Raw genomic sequence first — 20444 nt, forward strand, 5'->3', positions numbered from 1 at the left:
TGATGCCCTCTGAGTAGTGTGTTGACATTTCAGGGCCTCACTGCCTGAATACCTCTTGGATTTTGGTTTTGTCATTCTGGGAGATATCCGCACGCACGTCGTCAAAATCACCAACACTGGACTCTTCCCAGTGTCTTTCCAGGCAGACCGGCATGCTTTAACTGGCACAGGTAACTTCAATAGACTGACTGGCACATACAACTTCAAATGACTGACTGGTACAGGTGACCTCAAAAGACTGGCTGGCCCAGATATTGCTCCAGAGACTGACTGGCCCAGAGGTGTGTTAGGCAGACGGTGCTGTCACTGTGAAGAGGACTTGCAGGGTGTTTTTCTTATGGAAAAGTGTGTGACATTACTATTTCTTAGCTCTGCTTTGTACACACAGGGTTCATTATAGAATTGGACCGTGTGAAGAACCTACCATACTGTCAGACAGAGACTTTCCAGGTCAAGTTTGATCCTCGTGGTTCAAACCTTGACATTGGACTTGTGGAGGTGGTGATGCCAATTCAGGTACAGTGAAAATGTGTGTTAGTATCATAAATTGTGTTATTGGATATGGCTTTCCATCTACATTTGCTAACTGCATTAACTCTGCATTAACAATAACCGGCTCCACCTCAGCTCCAGGTCCTCACAAATGTTCTGGTACACTCACACCGACATAATTCTTTGATATACCGTAATTGTTTGTCTTTCAGTATAGTGCTCTGTCTACTTCCCAGGTGTCTGGAGGTCCTATGTTCCCAATACGCCTTAGGGCATCGGTGACTATGCCATCTCTATGCGTGTCAATTGACAAGGTGGTGTTCAGTCATGTGCAGTGTGGGCAATGCCAGATCAGATCGGTACAGCTCTACAACCAACTGCCTGTTCTGTGTGAATGGAAAATAAACAAACCGGAAAATGAAATCAAGGTACCTACATGGGACAACGTAGTCTTTCTTCCTGCCAGCAGGATCTTAACTCAAAGTTCTCATTCTTGTCTTCCTTGTCCTTCCTTCTTCCACTCATCTTCCTTCCACCTCACTTCTCCGTGATCTGCTGTCTGTATGCCCTCTGTTGTCTGTGATCTGTTGTCTGTATGCCCTCTGTTGTCCGTGATCTGCTGTCTGTATGCCCTCTGTTATCCGTGATCTGCTGTCTGTCTGTATGTCCTCTTGTATTTTCCTTTCTACATCGATGACTTTTCACTCCCCAAAAATCTATGACTTTTTTTCCCCGATAACATATATACAATTGCTGTGGGCCAACAGGATTCACTTTCTCAAAAGCCCTGAATGATACCATAAAAATCTATATACGAATGAAATGAAACTTTTAATAAAATATGTTAAAAGGACAATAACAAATGTGGTCAAAGAGTAGCAGCTGCTGACAATTTGTATCAGTAACAATAAAGATTCGAAGTTGGTCTGAGTGTTTATTGCATCTATTGCACATGCCTAGTGCTCAGTCCTGTCCTTTGCAATGAAAGCACAGCTGCCTGAGATGTATCAAGCTTCGTTGTTGCGGAGCTCTTTACACCCATTCTCCTACCCAATGTAATAAGTTATCTTCTTTCTTTACAACCTATTACCTTAAAAGTTGCATTTTATTCATATGTAGAGTTTTACAGTATAATTAGGAGTGTACCAGCAAGTGAATACTGCTGACCTATACTCGCCACATATTGTATATATATTTCAATGGTATTCACTATGGCGCGTCCACCTTAATGATTCACTACTTCAAGATTGCATTGACGAGGGTGGTCTTTTGGGCAGTCCTTCTATTACCTGTGTAGTTTTTTTGATAACCCATCAAATTAAAGACATGTTTTGTAAATAGTGGTAAGTGGTAAGAAGGAATTGGGCACTCATGAAGTTGAAGTTGAAGAAAATGTTTCTTTATTGAACATACATATTCCTTCTACGCGTTTCGGTCCCAGCTGGGAACAAAACGCGTAGGAGGAATCTGTAAATTCAATAAAGAAACCTTTTCTTTAACTTCATGCGTGCCCGCTGCCTTCTTAGCATTGAATTCAGTTACACAATGGGATCTACCATGGGATCAGATCCCTGACAGCATATAGTTCACCACAATTCTTTTGTTCCGGTACACTGACTACAAAAAGTCTCTAAAGTCTTTAAAAAAAACTGTTTTCTGTGTGAATAGATGGATGTGAATAGATGGAAACATGTCTTTTTCTGTACTAGTGAATACCCATTACCACTCAGTAGGTGTTTGTTCTGCTTAGTGATAGACCTCAGTGGTTATAAGGAATGGATGGAGATTAGTGCATCAAACAGGTATCTAGTTTTTTCAGCACAATGGTTGTTGGGCTGTGAAAGAGTTTACATGTTTGCATTAGGGGTCTTTGTATATCTGGCTGTAAATTAATAATTCATTAAACACGTGTTTTTTTTGGTTTGTGGCTGGATGTTTTGAAGGTTTGTGCTATGATATTTGAATGGGATCTAGTTGTTGCTGTGCTGACTGTGATTTGGTGATCTGTACTGCGATTGGGAGGTGAAATGAGCATGGGTGACTGACCTGTGGATTGGTGACAGGGCTATGAAAGTGTTTTATATTGGCCTGTGGTTGTATATATACATGAGCTGTCTTTGAGTTGTTCATTTGTATATGATTTGTTGTTTCAGTAGATTGTTCCTGTTTTTCCCTGTTGATCAGCACTCCCAAGTAACTCACTTTGTGCTTTGTGTGTTGCAGATAGATAAACACATCCCAATGCACCTGCGCAGGAAACTGCGACAGGACGTGAAGCCCAAAGCAGCCATCTTTGAGATGCTTCCACCTGCTGGGGTCCTGCTTCCTGGGCAGATCATGAATGTGCAAATTAAGTTCCTGCCCAAAGAGGAGGTAAGAGATTCGGACCTTGAAAAGAAACTCAAGAGAGAATGTGAAAGAGAGCAAAGGTGAACCACGGCTAAGGTGGGGTTAGGAAACCTCTGTCAATCAAAGACAGAAAGAGGCACTTTTATTGAGGGAGGTTACATTAGGATGATGTGGAATCTAGGTCAGAGACAGCAAGACAATCAAAGAAAAGAAATACGCAACCAAATAGACAGCTCGATAAAGGGGGGAAACCCCCATCCAAAAAAAGAGATTGATAAACATCAGCCAGAGAAAACATTAAGGACATCTGATACAGTAGCTGCCAGGGAGCAGGGATGACACAACCAAAATAAGAGACCCAAAGTGAATGAAAGCAAAATATATTCTGTTTCCTTGTCCAGACTCACAATCTTTTTTCCCTTGTCTTTCTCTCTCATTATCACATTCCCTTTCTCTTGCCACTCTCCACTTTGTTTCTCAGAAGCTGTATAGTCAGTGCTTGGTGCTGAAGGTGGCTCAGAGCAGTCAGCGTGTGATGGTGCTAGTGCAGGGACAGGGCTTGGAGCCACATCTGGACTTTATTCCATCCGTGCTGGAAATGGGCCCCATCCTTCCATTTAGCCCCGGGGACGAGGCAGAGGTTCTGGTGAGGAACCCCTGCAGATTTCCTATAGAGTTCTATTCCCTAGAGATGGACAAGCAACACTTGGAAGACGAGAAGGTAAGAAGTCATTCTACGGCTACACATGTCAGAACACAGACCCTTGCACAACTAGAGCTCGATAGGCAGGGATTCGGCATGGCATGGGCATGTAGTTTGTCACATCTGGTAATAGTAAGGAGATATAATTCTAACATTGGAAGGCATGGGGAGTGAATGTAAATCTTTACATTTCTGTGGATGAATATCTATGGGAGGGATTCAAGAAATGAACAGAGTTGGGAGCCTAACCACTGAGCATGACACTTGTCATATGTCAGGATAAAGTTTTGGGTATAGAGAATTTGGGTTCAAGTACACTATAATTTTGTAGGGCTGAATGACATGAGAGATTTGTGCAAGGGCACACACCTTAACAACCTTCGGTATAAACTGCATAAGATTGGGAGAGCCAATATGCAGAACCTTGCACCACAGAGACTAGGGCGATGTAGCAGTAATATCTCCGTTCTTCGATTCAGATGTTACGAATGCTCAAGAGTTATGACTCGCATAACATCTTGCTGCTACCTCCACGATTGCCAGGCGAAAAGTTGCCCAATGAAATACTGGAATACTGTGAGGAGCAGAAGCGACTGCTGGAGGAAGTTGGGCGAGCCCGCAGGACTGAAAGTCGTGAGAGCGGTAAGAATCTGACAGTGAAAACTGCTGATCAGATCACTTAACTTATTCAGGGTCCAATTACTGAGACCTGTGTATAATTAGTTGGAACCAGTGTACAATTACTAGAACATGTGTCCGTTCCCTGCCTACAACATGTGTCATTCACTATAATCTGGCTTTATCTGCTCTGGATTTGGTGTGTCAAGCTTAACTATTAAGTTTAAGCTGTATACCTTCATTTAAAACGTGTAAGGAATATACCACTGCACTAAAACATACTGCATACATTCACTGTAAGCTGTGCCCATTCAATTTGACATGCGCCCATTAACCTGTTCAGTTTATCTGCTTCCCTTTCTATCATTCCCTGTTTAATTCTCCACTGTCTTATGTGGTCTCTCTTCTCTGCTATCTCTTCTTTTCTTTTTCTTCTTTCTCTCTTATCTCTGTCATTGACATAGCTTCATTCCTCTTCTCTTCTTTTTGTCTGCTTTTCTACTGTCTCTTCATTTTCCTACATTCTCCCCTTTATGGTATCTGTACTTTTGCAACTTTATCTGTATCCCACTCATGACTGATTTTTCTGCTGTGTACCTTTCCTCTTTCTTTGTCTGTCCCTTCCTCAGCATCTCTCTTGTTTCATCTACCTTCTATGGCATCATGTGTGATGTTTTCCAGGTGCGGCAGAGGAGGTTGAAGACGATCCTCTGTCTGACATGGGAGAGAAGCCCCTCGGGGTACAGCGCATCCCCTCCACCAACAGCTATGAGGGGAGCCATTCATCCCGGACTGAAGCCAAACCCGAGGAGGCCGAGGAGGAGCTGGATAAGGGAGGGGCGACAGGTGAGAAGATCCCCCCCACCTCCTCACATTGGTGGAGTTTGTGTATTTTGGATATTAAATTCCCAATAAAGATGTGAATCAATTAGTGCAAAGCAGCAATCCTCCAATGAAGAATGATTGATAGATTTAGTCATTATCAGGGTTATTAGGGAATTTGTTGTGTGGGGTTAGATAGCATCAATTGCTGGCATTAGACCCAGTAACTATCAATGGCAGTGGACACCATTAAAACTCAAATTTGTGTAAACAAAAATATTTGCCCTGTCGGACTCCCCTGATTGTAAGACACCAACGTTTGAAAACATCACTATCAAGACAACTCTAACCTCTTGGTTCGCTCTCATTTTGATGTAGGGGAAAAAGTTTTCGGTATTGATTGTGGCACCAGCAAGGCTGTGGGGGAGTTGGAGCATAACCCGGTGTCCCTGGCTCTTGCTAGGCACCTGGGTATTGACACCAGCAGTGAGGGCGGAGCAGCACGTAACCGCAGAGGCATTACCATCATAGTGCATGGAGCGCCTCTTACTGGTAAGTAGCATAGGTAATGGTCTGCAAGTCTTTATGGCGCAAAGAAGGTGATATTCAGCTGGTCTCTACCATAATTAGATGCAGGAAAGGTTTAAACCATGCCCTGTGTTTCACTAGTAGAAAAGAGGCTAGCAGTGCTTTCCTACATTTCAGTAGCATATATGATGCTCAGCCTGTCTCTCTAATGTACACATATTTGTGCCTGTTTGCCAAGACAGGGATTATGTGATGCTCTGTGGGTCTCTGAACCAAGGAATAGGTCTAGTAATGCTCAGAAGGACTATGGCTCATACAGCTCAACCTCGTTATTACACGATCCGCTACAACGCGAATCCGCTTATAACGCGGTCTGAGCGTGGCTCCCGAGATTTGAAAACCTCCATTTTGCGAGAACTTACCGGCATCTATATCTCTCTTCTCTTTGCTGTCAGCTCTCTCCTCACTTGAGAGGGCAGTGTCCACGTGCTCTCCTTTCTACAGCTGTCAGCTGCACGGCGTCACATAACACAACACACATTTTTTTAAAACATTCAATTCAATGCTTTATTGCTAATGGACACATACACACACATACACCATGTGGGAAATACAAACATGATCCCGGTTATAACGCGGTCTCATTCTGTGGACCCAAAGGACCGCGTTATAACGGGGTTCAGCTGTATTTACTAAGAGGTGCAATTATTTAAACACCTTCCAGCACCAGAAAACAATATGCAGCCAATTCCCTTCGTCTTCGTAAGATGCCTTTTTCCGCTGAATATTTACTATATGGTAAATATGGGCTGTCACGTATGGTGCACGTGACATAGATATGCAAACAGGATTAATACACAGCTACTCTAGCCAACCCAGCTTTCTCCTGCACAAGGTACTTTCAATTAGTTAATATTTACCCCTTACTCAATTGCAATCATATCTATATGCTGCCACCACCCAGGAAATATAAAATATGACATTTACAGTCAGAGGTCCCTGTTTATTAAAGATGAACTAACTTAACACACAAAAATCTGTTGTAACAAAATGTGTCAGAAAATGTGACTCTCTACAAAGCGTGCATCAGTTCATTCAGATCCCAAATCACCACTTATTAAAGATTGTTTTAATATATATTGTTTTATATATAGATGCTTTGTTTCATGAAAGTTTTTTGGCTGAATCAATTGTAACATCGCCCGAAGAAGAGATCATTGTATCTCGAAAGCTCGCACAAATAAAAGCATTTTGTTAGCAACAGAACGGTATTGATTATCTTTTTTGATTATACTGTATATATATATTGATTATACTGTATATATATATATATATATATATATATATATATATATATATATATATTATATGTTACAGAAAACAATAATTACCAGAACATACAGTTACAATAAATGCAGAACAGTTTCTTAAAATAGAAGGAGTTAAGCGATGTTTTGCAAGGTCTGTATTTCCATAAAGTAGTTGAACTGAGTACTCCAGGTCTTTACTTCCAGGGAAGTGGTTAGGTAAAGCTGTAAGTTTTTCAACCAGGGCAGGGGTCATGTGATGCTCTGAGCTTGTATTGTTGTAGTGTCTCCATGATGTGTCATTTACACCATTCTCCCCTCTTTGTGGTTTAGGGAAGACCTCAGCTGCCGTGGCTTTGGCCCAGTATTATAGCGCAGCCTGCCTGTCTATTGACTCTGTGGTTCTGGAAGCCATTTCTGCCGGAAACAGCCCCGCTGGGCTGCAAGCAAGAAAACTCTGTGCCAAAGCCGCATTCGATCAGTCCCTGCGAGAGGCCGAGGAGGCGGCGGGTGAGTGGAATCTAAATGACAAGGATCACATACAGAGGCAGAAAAAAAATACGACACTTCCACTAATTATATTTTTGATTAACATTTCCATTTTCGCAATTGACATTATTATGGTGGGTACAAAAAGTGACAATAATCCTATACCGTAATAGTTACAGCAAAGAGAAGAACCCCATAGGTTCCTTGATTTTCCTTTACCTGTGCAGTAAAAGACAAACAAATATTGGTTCCTTGGAAGGTTTCTGTCACTTAGTGTTAAACAACATTATTCTACAGTATTTGGGCCTGATTGCAACTATTTCCAGCTTCACAAAGGAGTAACCACACTTAGGGTGAGTCCCCAGTCAACACTGTGGCACGCACGACCGGCGGGGGCTAGGGGAAAGGGCGGCGCGTGCACAGCGCCACACCGCGATCTGCGGTCAGAGGGGAGAGGGAACGTTTGCGACGGGAGGGGGCGTGGCGGTTGATTTGCGGGGGCGTGGCCATGGCGTCCCGCTGCTGGTTCGCCCTCATCTGCTCCGTCGCAAACTTTGAGTTCAAATTTCACAGCCTGCCTGAAAACCTGTCGCGCACCGCAGGGGAAAGGTGCGTGACAGGGTACCAACTAGGACCGGCCTGACTGGGGGAGCAGAGGTTGAACGCACAGCGCACGCCGAGGCGTGCGCTGTAGCAGTCACTGGGACCGCAGCCTAATAAGTCAAGGACAAAAGAGCTGTCTTTTAGTGGGATGTCAGAGTTTGTACTTTCCTATTCCAGGATTTGTTGCACATGCGGTGTGGTAAATCAGGCAAACGCTCTAGGGTAGTACTTCTCAATCTGAGTGTTAGGAGACCCGGGTTTAGAGATTAGCACACAAAAAAGCAATTTGCGTGGTTTACAAACTCTGTGCAAAAGTTTTGCAAGGAGTTTGTAAACCACGCAAATTGCTTTTTTGTGTGCTAATTTGCAAAATTGTCTAAAATTGATACAATTTGTTAATACTGAGACTATAAATAGGGCATGCACCCCATGTGCTTGTGCTCAGGGTGGGTGAGGGGGTGTTATACTCTAAGTAGATAGTGATCTGATTACACTTAGTAAAACAATGATGTCTAGTTATATTGGTAAAAGAAGGTGGCGTGGTGGTAATCATGACCATGACGAGTGAAGACCAGCGCCAAGGAGGACTCTCTTTTTGTGCAACGAGTGAAGACCAGCGCCAAGGAGGACTCTCTTTTTCTACAACGAGTGAAGACCAGCGCCAAGGAGGACTCTCTTTTTCTACAACGAGTGAAGACCAGCGCCAAGGAGGACTCTCTTTTTCTACAACGAGTGAAGACCAGCACCAAGGAGGACTCTCTTTTTCTACAACGAGTGACGACCAGCGCCAAGGAGGACTCTCTTTTTCTACAACGAGTGAAGACCAGCGCCAAGGAGGACTCTCTCTTTTTCTATAACGAGTGAAGACCAGCGCCAAGGAGGACTCTCTTTCTACAATGAGTGAAGACCAGCGCCAAGGAGGTCTCTCTTTTTCTATAACAAGTGAAGACCAGCGCCAAGGAGGTCTCTCTTTTTCTACAACGAGTGAAGACCAGCGCCAAGGAGGACTCTCTTTTTCTATAACGAGTGAAGACCAGCGCCAAGGAGGACTCTCTTTTTATACAAGGCAAGTGAAGCCCAGCGCCAAGGAGGACTCTCTTTTTATACAAGGCGAGTGAAGACCTGCGCCAAGGAGGACTCTCTTTTTCTACAATGACCATGGTGGCGATTACAGCAGCCAGAAATACTTATTAATGTGTGGGATCCTAGAGAAAACAGCAGTGGTTGGTCCTATGAAAACAACGGCAGTAGTTTGAAACCTTCTAGTATGAAAATAAATAAAACAGAAAGGCAGGTTTTTCCAACACCATCATCTGCCTCATCCGGTCAGGAGGACAAACTCACCACCACCAGGATGGAAAGGTTGTCCAGAGAAATAATAGATGTTTTGGCAAGATTAGAAGTGGCTTACAGAGAGTAGCCATCCATGGCAAACTAAGAACACATCGTGTTAATACTAATGTGAGTGAGATGGAGACAGCTGAGGAAGAGGAGGGCTTTAATGAATGTGGATAGGCCTCAACATCTGGGTGTTCAATACAACCAGCAGAACTACCTGTGAGGGAAAGGTCAGGTACTGAGGCAGGCTGATACTGTACATCCTATTCCTAAGTATGCATGGCCCTGGTACTGGTAGTGGTACTGGGGGGATATGCAAGAAAATAGTTTCAGCCTCAAACAGCAGCACATAATGTTACACAACAGAAAACTGTTGAGGTGGAGGATGATGATGATGATGATGATGAATATGTTAGTGGTGGCATCACTGGTGGTACTAGCTGAGATAGGAGGAGAGGGATGGCTTCTTCAAGAATGTTATTTAAGCCAGCAGCAGCAGCAGCAGCAGCAGCAAGCCTATCTAGATATTTAAGCCAGGGCAGCTGGTCTTACTCTGTTTCTTCAATTACTCTAAAATCCAGAGTTTGGAGTGTTTTTACCATGGAGGTGTGGGGTAAAGGTGCAGATGCATGTTGTTTGTGCTGTGCCATTGTGAGAGGGAAAGTGAAAACTCATCTGGGTACCTCTGCACTTATAGAGGCACATGATCCAATATCATAGGTCTAAAATGAGAAGGGCACAAGCAGTAGCACAGTTGTGTGGAGGGATGACTCAATTCCTGGTAGGGGAGCATGCAACTCAGAGGGATTTGGCGGTGGTGAAGGACAACATCGTGAAAAGGTACTTGGTGATAATAGTGATGATGATAAGTAGGAAGCTGTTGGCTGCTGCGCTCGAGCTGTTACTAGAAGTGGGCAACATAGGTCTGAATTCATTCATGGATTTGATTTATTTGCTGTAACGTTTCTTACATGAAATTGAATGTTTCGGTCATTTCAGAAAATCTGTTGCCAGACATTGTGCACGCACTGCATTTTATCATTTCAATCGTCTCTCCTAGCCTTACAGGCTGCAGAGGTCTTGTGTGGTCAGACTGGACTCAGTGTGGAAGCAGTCGCCAAGCACACAGCTGAAGTAGGACAAGGAACGGACGCCAAAACAGCTCCTCATTCCACCGTCTCCCGAGCCAACCGAAGTAGTCTAGTGGCTGGAAAGGGCAAGTCTGAGATCCATATAATGCAGGGAGCCAAGCAGCATCACATGTTAGAATCTGCAGGATCACAGGTAATTAGGATCACTATGGGTTATTAAACTGAGGTCTGTGAAAGACGTGGTATTCTGAAAGTGTACTAAATGGCTTTCTCTTCCATTCCTCTGCCTCCCAAGGTTTCTCACATTCTCAGACTCCGTTTTCGCTGTCACCCCTTTACACCCTACCATATTTTTTCTCTCCCAACTTTTCACTCGCACTTATCTCCTTGCGTTATTCTACATGCTTTCTTCTCTGTCACTCTCCTTTCTCTCTGTGTCTAGCTCACAGTTTGTTTTTTATCTCACAGGCTGGAACCACTCCTCTCCCAAGGGGTCCTGTACCAAGGCGTCTGAGTGTGAGTGCTAGTGTGGCAGGTGAGATGGGTCTGATGAGCTGCATGCTGCCTAAGGACCTGCTGCAAGAGATCCTGAGTGAGAGGCTGCAGGTATAGATACCGCCTGACATATTCTGCTCTCACAATGCGACTCTTCTTAGCCCTGAGATGAGAGACTGGATATTTGTTTGTCATCCTCTATGCTTGACTTTCATTTCTTTATCGGTCTCCCCATTTATGTTGTGCTGTCTGTTTATCTCTTTGAGCACCTGGCACTTTCTAAGTCAATCTGTCTGTCTGTCTGTCTTACACTGTCTCCTACAGTGTTTTCATCTGTCTTTTATTGTTTCCCTTCTCTTTCATGCATTTTCGTTTCCTTTCTCTCTGTCTGTCGTGAATCCTCTCTCCAATTCTCTCTATCTGTCTTGTATTCCCTCTTCCAATCTCTCATATTTTCTGTACTCTGTTAGTCTCTCCGTTTCACTTTTACTCTCTGTGTTTCCCTCTTTCCATCTTGCAGTATTTCTCCCTATATCTGTCTCCTTGTTTGTCTTGTAATCCCTTTGTGTCTTATTCTCTATCACATATTCTGTCTCTCGCCTCATATCTTGCTGTCTGTTTTTCTACATACAATAATATCTAACATTATCCACCCTGTATTTTATTCTTTTTCATCCACTGTGTTCCTTGCTCTCCTCCCTCGTTTTGTAACCTTGAGCTTCACATCCCCATTCACCTCCAAGTCCAGTACATTCACTTTCCAACACACCCCTGTCTAGTTAGGCCTTGACCCCTCTGCATACTACAGCGTCCGCTGCACAGACGAGAGGCCTCCCCTCAATGGCGTCGGGACCACTGCGAGGGGGGGCCGCAGCGCTGGGGCGAGAGCTGCTCCTGCTCTCAATAGAATTGAGAGCAGGACTCGCGTCGAGCGATACGGCACGCCCCCGGCGGTTCAGCCAATGAGGGCGAACCTGCCGGGTGACGTCATGGCCGCGCCCCCGTCACTCCCCCGCCACGCCCCCCCCCAGTCTCCCTTCCTGCAGTGAGCTGCAGACCGGGTAATCGGCTGCACGCGCCGCCAATCTCGCGGGCGTGCGTTGCAGCGGAGATACCGGGGCCTTAGCCTAAGTGTGTCTTTCATTGTCTCAGCTCTCTTCCCCAGGTTTACCAGATTGGTCTATTAACATCTTCCCTTTTCCCCTCCTGTCCCTTGTGTCCTTTCTCCCTGATTTAGCTGAATGACTGTTTCCGTGGGGTTGTATTTGATGGCTTGGAGACCCTGTTTGCAAGCAGCGCCCCCTCTTTGCTTCGGATTCTTCTGAAAGCTCTGGATAATCGTCGCCACACATACTTCATCAACCTGCACCAGGATTATGTTGTCATGAAGGCACATCAGAAAGCCCATAGCGAGCAGGAAGGTAAGAGTGGTGGGAGGATGAGAGATGTAATGCTGTCTCTTTAAGGAGGGGGTGGGGTGGGGTCACATACCCATTTCTTAATCTGATTTCTCATCTGCCTTTTACTTGTCTGTGACTCCTTCACATGTCTCTGTGAGACACTCTTCGCTCTGTCCGGCTTTTGTTTTAGCTTACTATATTCCTCCTTTGGCCCCTATTCAATGTTATGTGAAGCTGTTAGGGAGTTACATAGGACACATACATAATGGGATATAAAAATGTCCACCTGTAGGTCTACAATTGTATTTATTTTTGTTTGCAACAGAAAATTCTGGGGTAGTGTAAACCTGTCTGAGTCGCATGTAAAACATTTGATTAACAAGTTTCTTACATCGGACGCAGATCTGAGTAATATTGTCCCCCCCCTGCATATAAACTCAGTTTTAGGAAGTCTGATACATAGGGGGTTTCTCATTAAAGTGTGATAATGCCGATCAGGCATTTCTCCCATTCAAGTCAACCGGCGTTTCCGTGCAGTAAGTACCCGATCGGCAAGTGCCCTCTGGTAAGAAGTACCCCACTTATTGAATAACCGCTACAGGCAAAGGTCTACAAAAGGGTGCAAAGCGGTAGCACTCTTTTACTATTATTCGTGCGAACCGGAGTAAAGGTGTGCTAAAGCTCAACACGCTTTAGTGGATGTGGGCCTTAGTGTTCTATGTTGCCATGATTTCAATTACGCTAAGCATTTCCTTTACATATACCATTATCATTTCTGTGTCTGCCCCGAGCCCACTCCTCACTCTTCTGATTAATTTTTTTCAAGCAGGAAGACATGGGTTTCTATGTAAATCCATTACGCACTATTTCTCTCTTTCTCTTATTCTCTCTCTCTTTCTCTCTGATAACAGAGCAGGCGCGATTGCAGGCAGAGGCCCTGGAGAAAACCCACATGGAAGAGATGGATGAGGAAGAGTATGATAATCTACCTGATGAAGAGCGAGCTCGTATCGACGGACTGCGCCTTAAAGCTCTTCGGGAACGCAGGAAAAGGTTGGACCATAGTATTTCTCTTTGTGGCCAAGAGCAGTTAGCAGGAGGGGGGTATGAATGTATACATGCCTGCATAGGTGTGTGTCCTATCCTGGTATCACTATGATTACATATTAGCCTTTTTCATAAAGAAGTCTGAGGTCTGTGCTTGTACCTCATGCTTCCTTGTTGCCCTTTAAATGCATCTGTAAATATCCTGACTCTGCTCAGGGCGGCCAACAGGTTTCCCAGGGCCCAGGGTGAGTTTTGACCAATCCCCTCCCCCCCCCCCTCTTTGAGCCCCCTTCTCGGTGGCTTTGTGAGCCGACCCCCCCCCCCCCCATGTATTTCTCTCCCCCCTGTCTCTCACTTTTACTCCCCTCTCTTCCTCACTCATTCTCCCTCCCATCAACCCTCTCTCTCTTCCTCACTCCCTCTCTTAAACCTCCCTCTCACTCTCACCCCCCTCCATTATCACTTAATTACTCAATGTCAATCCCGCTCCATCAATCCCCCCTCCTAACACTCATTTCCACCCCCCCTCCCCCCCGGCCACACACTCACACACACAATACCACCCCAATTGCATACAATTCCCCCCACATAATCACCCCACAATACTGCCCGCCACCAATACACACAATAATACCCCCACAAAATACATACAACACTACCCTCCCCCCGAATACATACCTACAGCGAATCTTCCATTTCTTCAGGGTCAATATGGCTTCTAGAAATGTAGGTTACGACATGGAACTGTGTGTGTGTGTGTGTGTGTGTGTGTTAACTGTTCATTTACCAGAATTCATGGAGTTGGTGTTTGTTCATGTGGTCATTTGTTGTACTTATACAGATGTGAATGGAGGAAGAGGTGTTTGTCTGTATTCCGTCTATGTGCTGCCATATGCTGTATCTAACAGGGTGTGTATTATGTGACCATATAACCATGCATGCTGACCCTCTCTGTGCTTGCAGGGAGCAGGAGGAGCGCCTGGCTCGGGAGGAGCAAGAGCGGAAGCTGCAGGTGGAGCTGGAAAAGCAGCGAGAGGAAGATGACCTAAAGAGAAAGGCTCGCAGAAGAAAGAGTCGGGACTCGGCCAGAGAGGACACCACGGCAAAGAAAAGCCAGATACCAGGCAAACAGGTACTGACTCCAAGCCGCCATGCTGCAGCTGTGACTCTTACTTTATTGTGGGCCTTGAAATATCAGCACACAAATAGCTTTTATACAGTGAATTTGATGGTCCCCACTGCAGTATTTCTTCATTATAAAACGACATTATTGTATCTAGTGTGGTACGCTACATGTAGAGACTTAGCCAGGTCCATTGTTCTGTTTGGTGTAATAGGTGAGAATACAGTATATATTACAGTAGACTGCATCAGCATTGCTATTGAATCGTATGAAATCTCTGTGATATTGTGAGTTATACTGTCACATGTTGTGTTATCACTAGGATAATTATGCTGGCTACATCAATTTTTGTTCAATCGCATTATTACTGAAATGTGGTACATTTTTTAACATTTTTTTTTATTCAAGTGCAAATAAACCTCTGCGCAGGTGTTTATATATATATTAGATACATACAGTATATATACAGTATATATAGATGTAAAGGTATCTGTACCGTGTTAGCCGAGCTTAATAATCAAAAATAAATAGACAATACCATTCTGTGGCTAACAAAATGCTTTTATTTTTTCATTTGAGTGCGGTACAATGTGGTATGTTCCATATTTTGATATAGAGATAAACAAAAGCATTTAGTTAGCCACAGAACGGTATAGTCTATTTATTATATATATATATATATATATATATATATATATATATATATATATATATATATATATATATATATATATATATATTTTTTTTTTATTATTATTATTTTTTTTACATTTATTATAATTTTTTTTAAACAAATTACAGAACGACACTAGAAAATAGGAGTATATAGTTATATATAATAATTCTGTGTTTTGGTTAAAAAAAATGATAATGTGATAAATGACAATTTTATGGAGGCACCTTATCATTTACGGCATCTTCTACCTACTGTACTGATACCTAACTGATTCCTACTTATACAGGCAGGTATTCTCTCACCTTTCTCTCTTGCTGCACTTTTCTCTCTCGTGTATCTTGTTCATGCTTTCTTTCTCAATTTTATTTCCCCTCTGATGTACTGTTCCAATGAATATTTTCCCATTCCCTGTGTCTCTTGTCTCGTGTCCTCATTCTGCTCTCAGACAGCCAACGTTCCTGCTGTAAAGTCAGAACAGCGATTGGAGTCCGGGTTAGAGAGGAAAATTTCCATAAAGGATTCAGCGCAAATTGATACCGATGAATCCAGCAAGAATAAGAAGAGCAAAGAGCTGCGGGGAGGTGCTGGAGAGAACTCCCAGAAAGCGAGTGTGCAGGACGATCCCCAGAGTGAGAGTGAGAAGCAGCTAATACAGAGATTCAAAAACTATGAATCCTGCCAGAAAGAGCTGCTGAACATCTTGGCTTTCTGGGACCGGCAGCAAGGGGTCGTGCTGCGGCCTCCCGCCATGGACGACAGTCCACACGAAGGGGAAGATCAGGCTCCTGAACGCCAGGCGCCCTCCGGTAAGAAGTACCGTAAGGACCGGGAGCGAGAGCGTCAGGAGCGTCTGGAACGGGAGAAGGCAGAGAGGGAGCGACTGGAGAGAGAGAGGGCAGAGAAGGAGCGGTTGGATAAGCTGAGAGCAATGGAAGATGGTGAAGGATCAGGCACTGTGCCGGAGAAGCAGGGGGGAGATAAAAGTGAGAAACAGGAGACAAAGATGGAGGTGGGAGTGCCACACTTTAGCTTCCAATTATCCGGACCTGAGGAGCCTAGTGGAAAGAAGGTCATGCAGAGCGGAAAGTTACCATCTGTGGAGGAGGTGAGGAGAGCACTGTGAGACTCAAGAACATACACTTAAAAGTTTATATATATATATATATACTTATATATTATATGTATGGATATATTACATAGTTACATAGTAGATGAGGTTGAAAAAAGACATGGGTCCATCAAGTTCAACCTATGCTAAATTTAGACAGCAGATACTTTATCCTTTATCTATACCTACTTATTGATCCAGAGGAAGACAAACAAAAAAAACCAAGTGAAATATCATCCAATGATATCTCATAAGGGGAAAATAAATTCCTTCCTGACTGCAATTGGCAATCAGATTTCTTCCTGGATCAACATTCTTCCCATGTTTACTTATTAGGTATATCCCTGTATACCCTTCCTTTCTAAAAAGATGTCCAACCTTTTTTTGAACAAATCTATTGTATCTGCCATCATAGTCTCCATGGGTAATGAAGCCCACATTTTAACTGGCCTTACTGTAAAGATCCCTTTCCTTTGTTGCTGGTGAAATCTCCTTTCCTCCAACCACAAGAGATGGCCCAGAGTCCTTTGTACTGCCCTTGGGATGAATAGTTCTTTTGACAGCTCCTTGTACTGTCCTCGAATATATTTGTATATAGTTATCAAATCCCCTCTTAGACGCCTCTTTTCTAATGTAAATAAATCTAATTTAGCTAGCCTCTCTTCGTAAGTTAGATTGTCCATCCTCTTTATTAATGTGGTGGCTCTTCTCTGCACTCTCTCTAGTTCTATAATGTATTTTCTAAGAAATGGTGCTCAAAACTGTACTTCGTATTCAAGCTGTGGTCTTACTAATGCTTTATGAAAGAGTTCTTTACAGTAAGGGCAGTTAAAATGTGGAATTCATTACCCTTTATGAGATATTATTGGATGATATTTTACTGGGGGTTTGTGTTTGCCTTCCTCTGGATCAATATACTGTAAGTACGGATATAGGATAAAGTATCTGTCGTCTAAATTTAGCATAGGTTGAACTTGATGGACGCATGTCTTTTTTTCCAACCTCATCCACTATGTAACTATGTAATCTAAGACGGTGGGATGTTTGGGTTAATGCTATTGCCCAAACCTTTCCTCTAAAGGAGCTCAAGAAAACATGAAACTTTTTTTGTACTAGCTTACATTTTTTTATTTGTTTCATTCTCTAAATCTTTTGTTCCCTTTTTCACCCAAAAAGTTAAAACCAGTACAGATGTGTACACATAGAATATATAGTTATCTACACAGTACAGGCCATAGGGAGACCTGCTAGAAGGGTATGTATGGACAGAATATAGATGTATACATAACTCTTGTGACACAGACAAGGATAGTCTGAATAGAATTGTGTGTGTACTGTATGTTGAGGTTTGACATGATTCCTTCTGTCACAAACCTAGATCCTAGATGGCCTTGGATTGGGCCGTTCCGGACCCCCAATCCCACCGCCCAGTTTGTTCTCTGTAGTCCCCTTCCCAGAGAGGAGGACTCTATCTAGGGACCAGGAGACCCTTGGCCACTTTATCTTCATTGCTGCATCACCGGATGACCCCAACGTGATTGTGGAAGAGAAGAAGGAACCTGAGCCTGAATTGGAGCCTGCACTCACTATCCCCATGCTTAAGGTAATGGACTGGACAGAGGCGACACCTATCTGTCTGCTGAACCTGAAACTGCTCATTCCAGAGATATACTACTACTTAGACTTAAAGTTTCAGTTAAATGAAAATGGGCATACTGTACATCAAGAATATTGCTGCACTGAAACCGTACCTGTAGCATTCACATATTCTTATTTTTTTAATTGTTGCATAATTACATGAGTAATGTTTTTAAATCTGGGCCCTGATCCTTAATATGATTTCCATGATAACTAAATTGTTGATTAATTGTTGTAGCTTACTGTAGTTTAATTGTGGTACAGCTTAAAGAGGCAATCCAAGCCGTTTTTCCCCCTCTTAATTTATTTAATACAGTATTGACATAGGGGAGCTGAACCCCATTTATTTCAGCTCCGGAGATCCCTTGTGTACGGAGATACTTACTTCGGTAGTTGGTGCCGGTAGCCACTCCAGGGTTCACATTATGACTCCCAATAGAAAGCCATGACGTCATCCGGTGCGGCTTCCTATTGGCCGATGTGACCAGGGGGTTTAAAACGGCAGGAAACTGCAGGAGATACAGGAACCCCCTTCGGAGCGAAGGATCTTCGGAAGCAGAGGGTCCCTGGAGATGAAATGAATGGGGTTCAGCTCCGGAGAAAAATTAAAAATAAATAATAATTTTTAAAAAAAACCAGCTTTGATTGCCCATTTAATCAAAGTGAGTGACTATGCCTATCTGATCTCCAGTAGGGCTCAATCCATGCCAACTGAACTTTTGATAGAACAGTGATAGCAGTGATAAAAGGCAGACAGCAGGGAATGGGAAATGCTAAACTTGTATGTAACAGTTTGTTCTATGTGACCATATTTCTCTTGGCAATTAGATGGTGCCAGTCACGGGAGACCAGGACTAACACAGCAGGGATCAATTCCCCAGACAGAGCATCAGGGTTAATTAAAGTGAATTTATTGGAAAATAAGATCCATAACGGTCACAGACATAAGACACATACACTCCTAACAGGGGAATACCCTGCAGGTCTAGGTGCAGGGACCTCCGTGAGGAGATTTTCCCTGTTCTTCTCTCACACACAGCGCCTACAAGACCTGGTCTTGGAACTCACCAGACTGGACCGTACGCCTGGAACCGGCACTTCAACTGGAACTCCTGCCAGAACTTTGAACTAACGAACAGGGGCCTCCCTCCCCACCTTTTATACCCCATAGCACATCATGGATACATTTAAAGGAGGGTTAAGGCCAGGTGCCTTCATATATGACCCAGCCCCTGATTGGTGGGTTAACATGCAACATTAGTTTGGTTACATAAAAAGTTATATGGAATGGTCACATGAAACTTTGCAACATTGTGACAATATCACAGTAACATTTCTTTATACCATTTTTGTAATTTACTTTATTTTTCTCATTTGAGTGCTTGGTAAACCCCCCCCCCCCCCCTCCCACCCCCTTTCCCCATCGCCATTTCTTGTTCTATATTGTCCTTTGGGAGGAAATAGGGACCATCTAGGTTCCCATGCACCACAATCTTATTTTACTCCCCTACATTCTTAGAGTGCTGTTTAAACCATATACTTTCGATATATATGCCATTGATCTAAGGAAAAATGAGTTCAATTAGGTTAACACATTCACTGAAAAAACAGTAATTCACAGAACTGTATCCATGCATCCATACTGAGTTGTTCTCTTGTAATCACAGTACACACTTCATATCTCTGTAACTATTCACTGACATGTAGAACCTTGCAGTAACAGTCTCAGTATGTCTGCCTCTTTTGTGGTCACAGGAGGAGCAACAAACACCCACTAAAAGTCGAAGCAAGAAGGAAAAGATAACTGACCCCGGACGCGAGAGCATACGAGAGAAACGCCGCACTTATTCTCTCCGCAAGAGCCAGCTCGTGGAAAGCCGCTCGCCACCACCTGGGGTTACTATCCCCCTCTTAGATGTGGACCAAAGTAGCATCACAGGAGAAGTCCCACAGGAGAAGTTGCTTCGGTGAGAACAGTGGTTCCATCTAAAGAGGTTGCTGACGTCTGTGCACTGACCAAGTAATAAAGGCCCAGCTCATTCACTCAAATCCTTTGCATGTTGCTACCAGCTGTGCACATTCTATGTAACATCTATTTATTAAGACCCTTTGGAGAAAGCTCTCTCATGTATGCCATGACCCCTATGTTGTCCAAGCACCTGAAAAAGGAGTTTGAGACACCCAAAATGTTGTTTTTCTGACCAATACCTATTAGGACTAAATAAATGCATGTATTTATTTTTACTAACAATTGAGTGTAGAGCTTCCATACATTGTATAAATTAATGCAATTGAGTCAAATATATTCCATATAAGGTTCAGTTTTCCGAGAACCATTGATGGTTCCTTGGATGTAAACCATTATTGAATTGATTAAAGATCTCCGTATGAAGGTCTCAGATAAATATTATATATCATGTACTGTATTTGCATCCCCCACAATTCTTTATTGGTCCATCATGTGTTCAGAACAGTATATCAAGCTGTTTCTCATTTCAACTACAGTATATAGTAGACAATCGTTCACAAGTTTAGTACAGCAACTAAATTAGTTTCCAATGCAAAATAAATTAACAACGTTTCAGGCCATAACACTCTTCATTAAGCATCTCTCTGG

The 20444-nt window shown here is 43.3% G+C and overlaps 1 protein-coding gene across 4 annotated transcripts in view; it reads left to right on the top strand.

The window, feature by feature from the left end:
* The window catches only part of HYDIN (HYDIN axonemal central pair apparatus protein), a 165755-nt gene that overhangs the window by 82949 nt on the left and 62362 nt on the right, over positions 1 to 20444 (top strand). For all 4 annotated transcript variants that reach the window (XM_075576578.1, XM_075576577.1, XM_075576575.1 and 1 more), the window contains 17 exons: positions 34 to 170; positions 389 to 516; positions 729 to 920; positions 2716 to 2865; positions 3323 to 3562; positions 4024 to 4186; positions 4844 to 5008; positions 5363 to 5536; positions 7153 to 7329; positions 10310 to 10533; positions 10809 to 10946; positions 12073 to 12256; positions 13147 to 13288; positions 14246 to 14414; positions 15527 to 16186; positions 17568 to 17792; positions 19583 to 19794. In XM_075576578.1, the coding sequence (XP_075432693.1) occupies positions 34 to 170; positions 389 to 516; positions 729 to 920; positions 2716 to 2865; positions 3323 to 3562; positions 4024 to 4186; positions 4844 to 5008; positions 5363 to 5536; positions 7153 to 7329; positions 10310 to 10533; positions 10809 to 10946; positions 12073 to 12256; positions 13147 to 13288; positions 14246 to 14414; positions 15527 to 16186; positions 17568 to 17792; positions 19583 to 19794 (3480 nt within the window). The remainder of the gene's footprint in view (positions 1 to 33; positions 171 to 388; positions 517 to 728; positions 921 to 2715; positions 2866 to 3322; positions 3563 to 4023; positions 4187 to 4843; positions 5009 to 5362; positions 5537 to 7152; positions 7330 to 10309; positions 10534 to 10808; positions 10947 to 12072; positions 12257 to 13146; positions 13289 to 14245; positions 14415 to 15526; positions 16187 to 17567; positions 17793 to 19582; positions 19795 to 20444) is intronic.

This window comes from Ascaphus truei, chromosome 19 (genome assembly GCF_040206685.1).
Source record: "Ascaphus truei isolate aAscTru1 chromosome 19, aAscTru1.hap1, whole genome shotgun sequence".
In the NCBI taxonomy this organism is placed as follows: domain Eukaryota; kingdom Metazoa; phylum Chordata; class Amphibia; order Anura; family Ascaphidae; genus Ascaphus; species Ascaphus truei.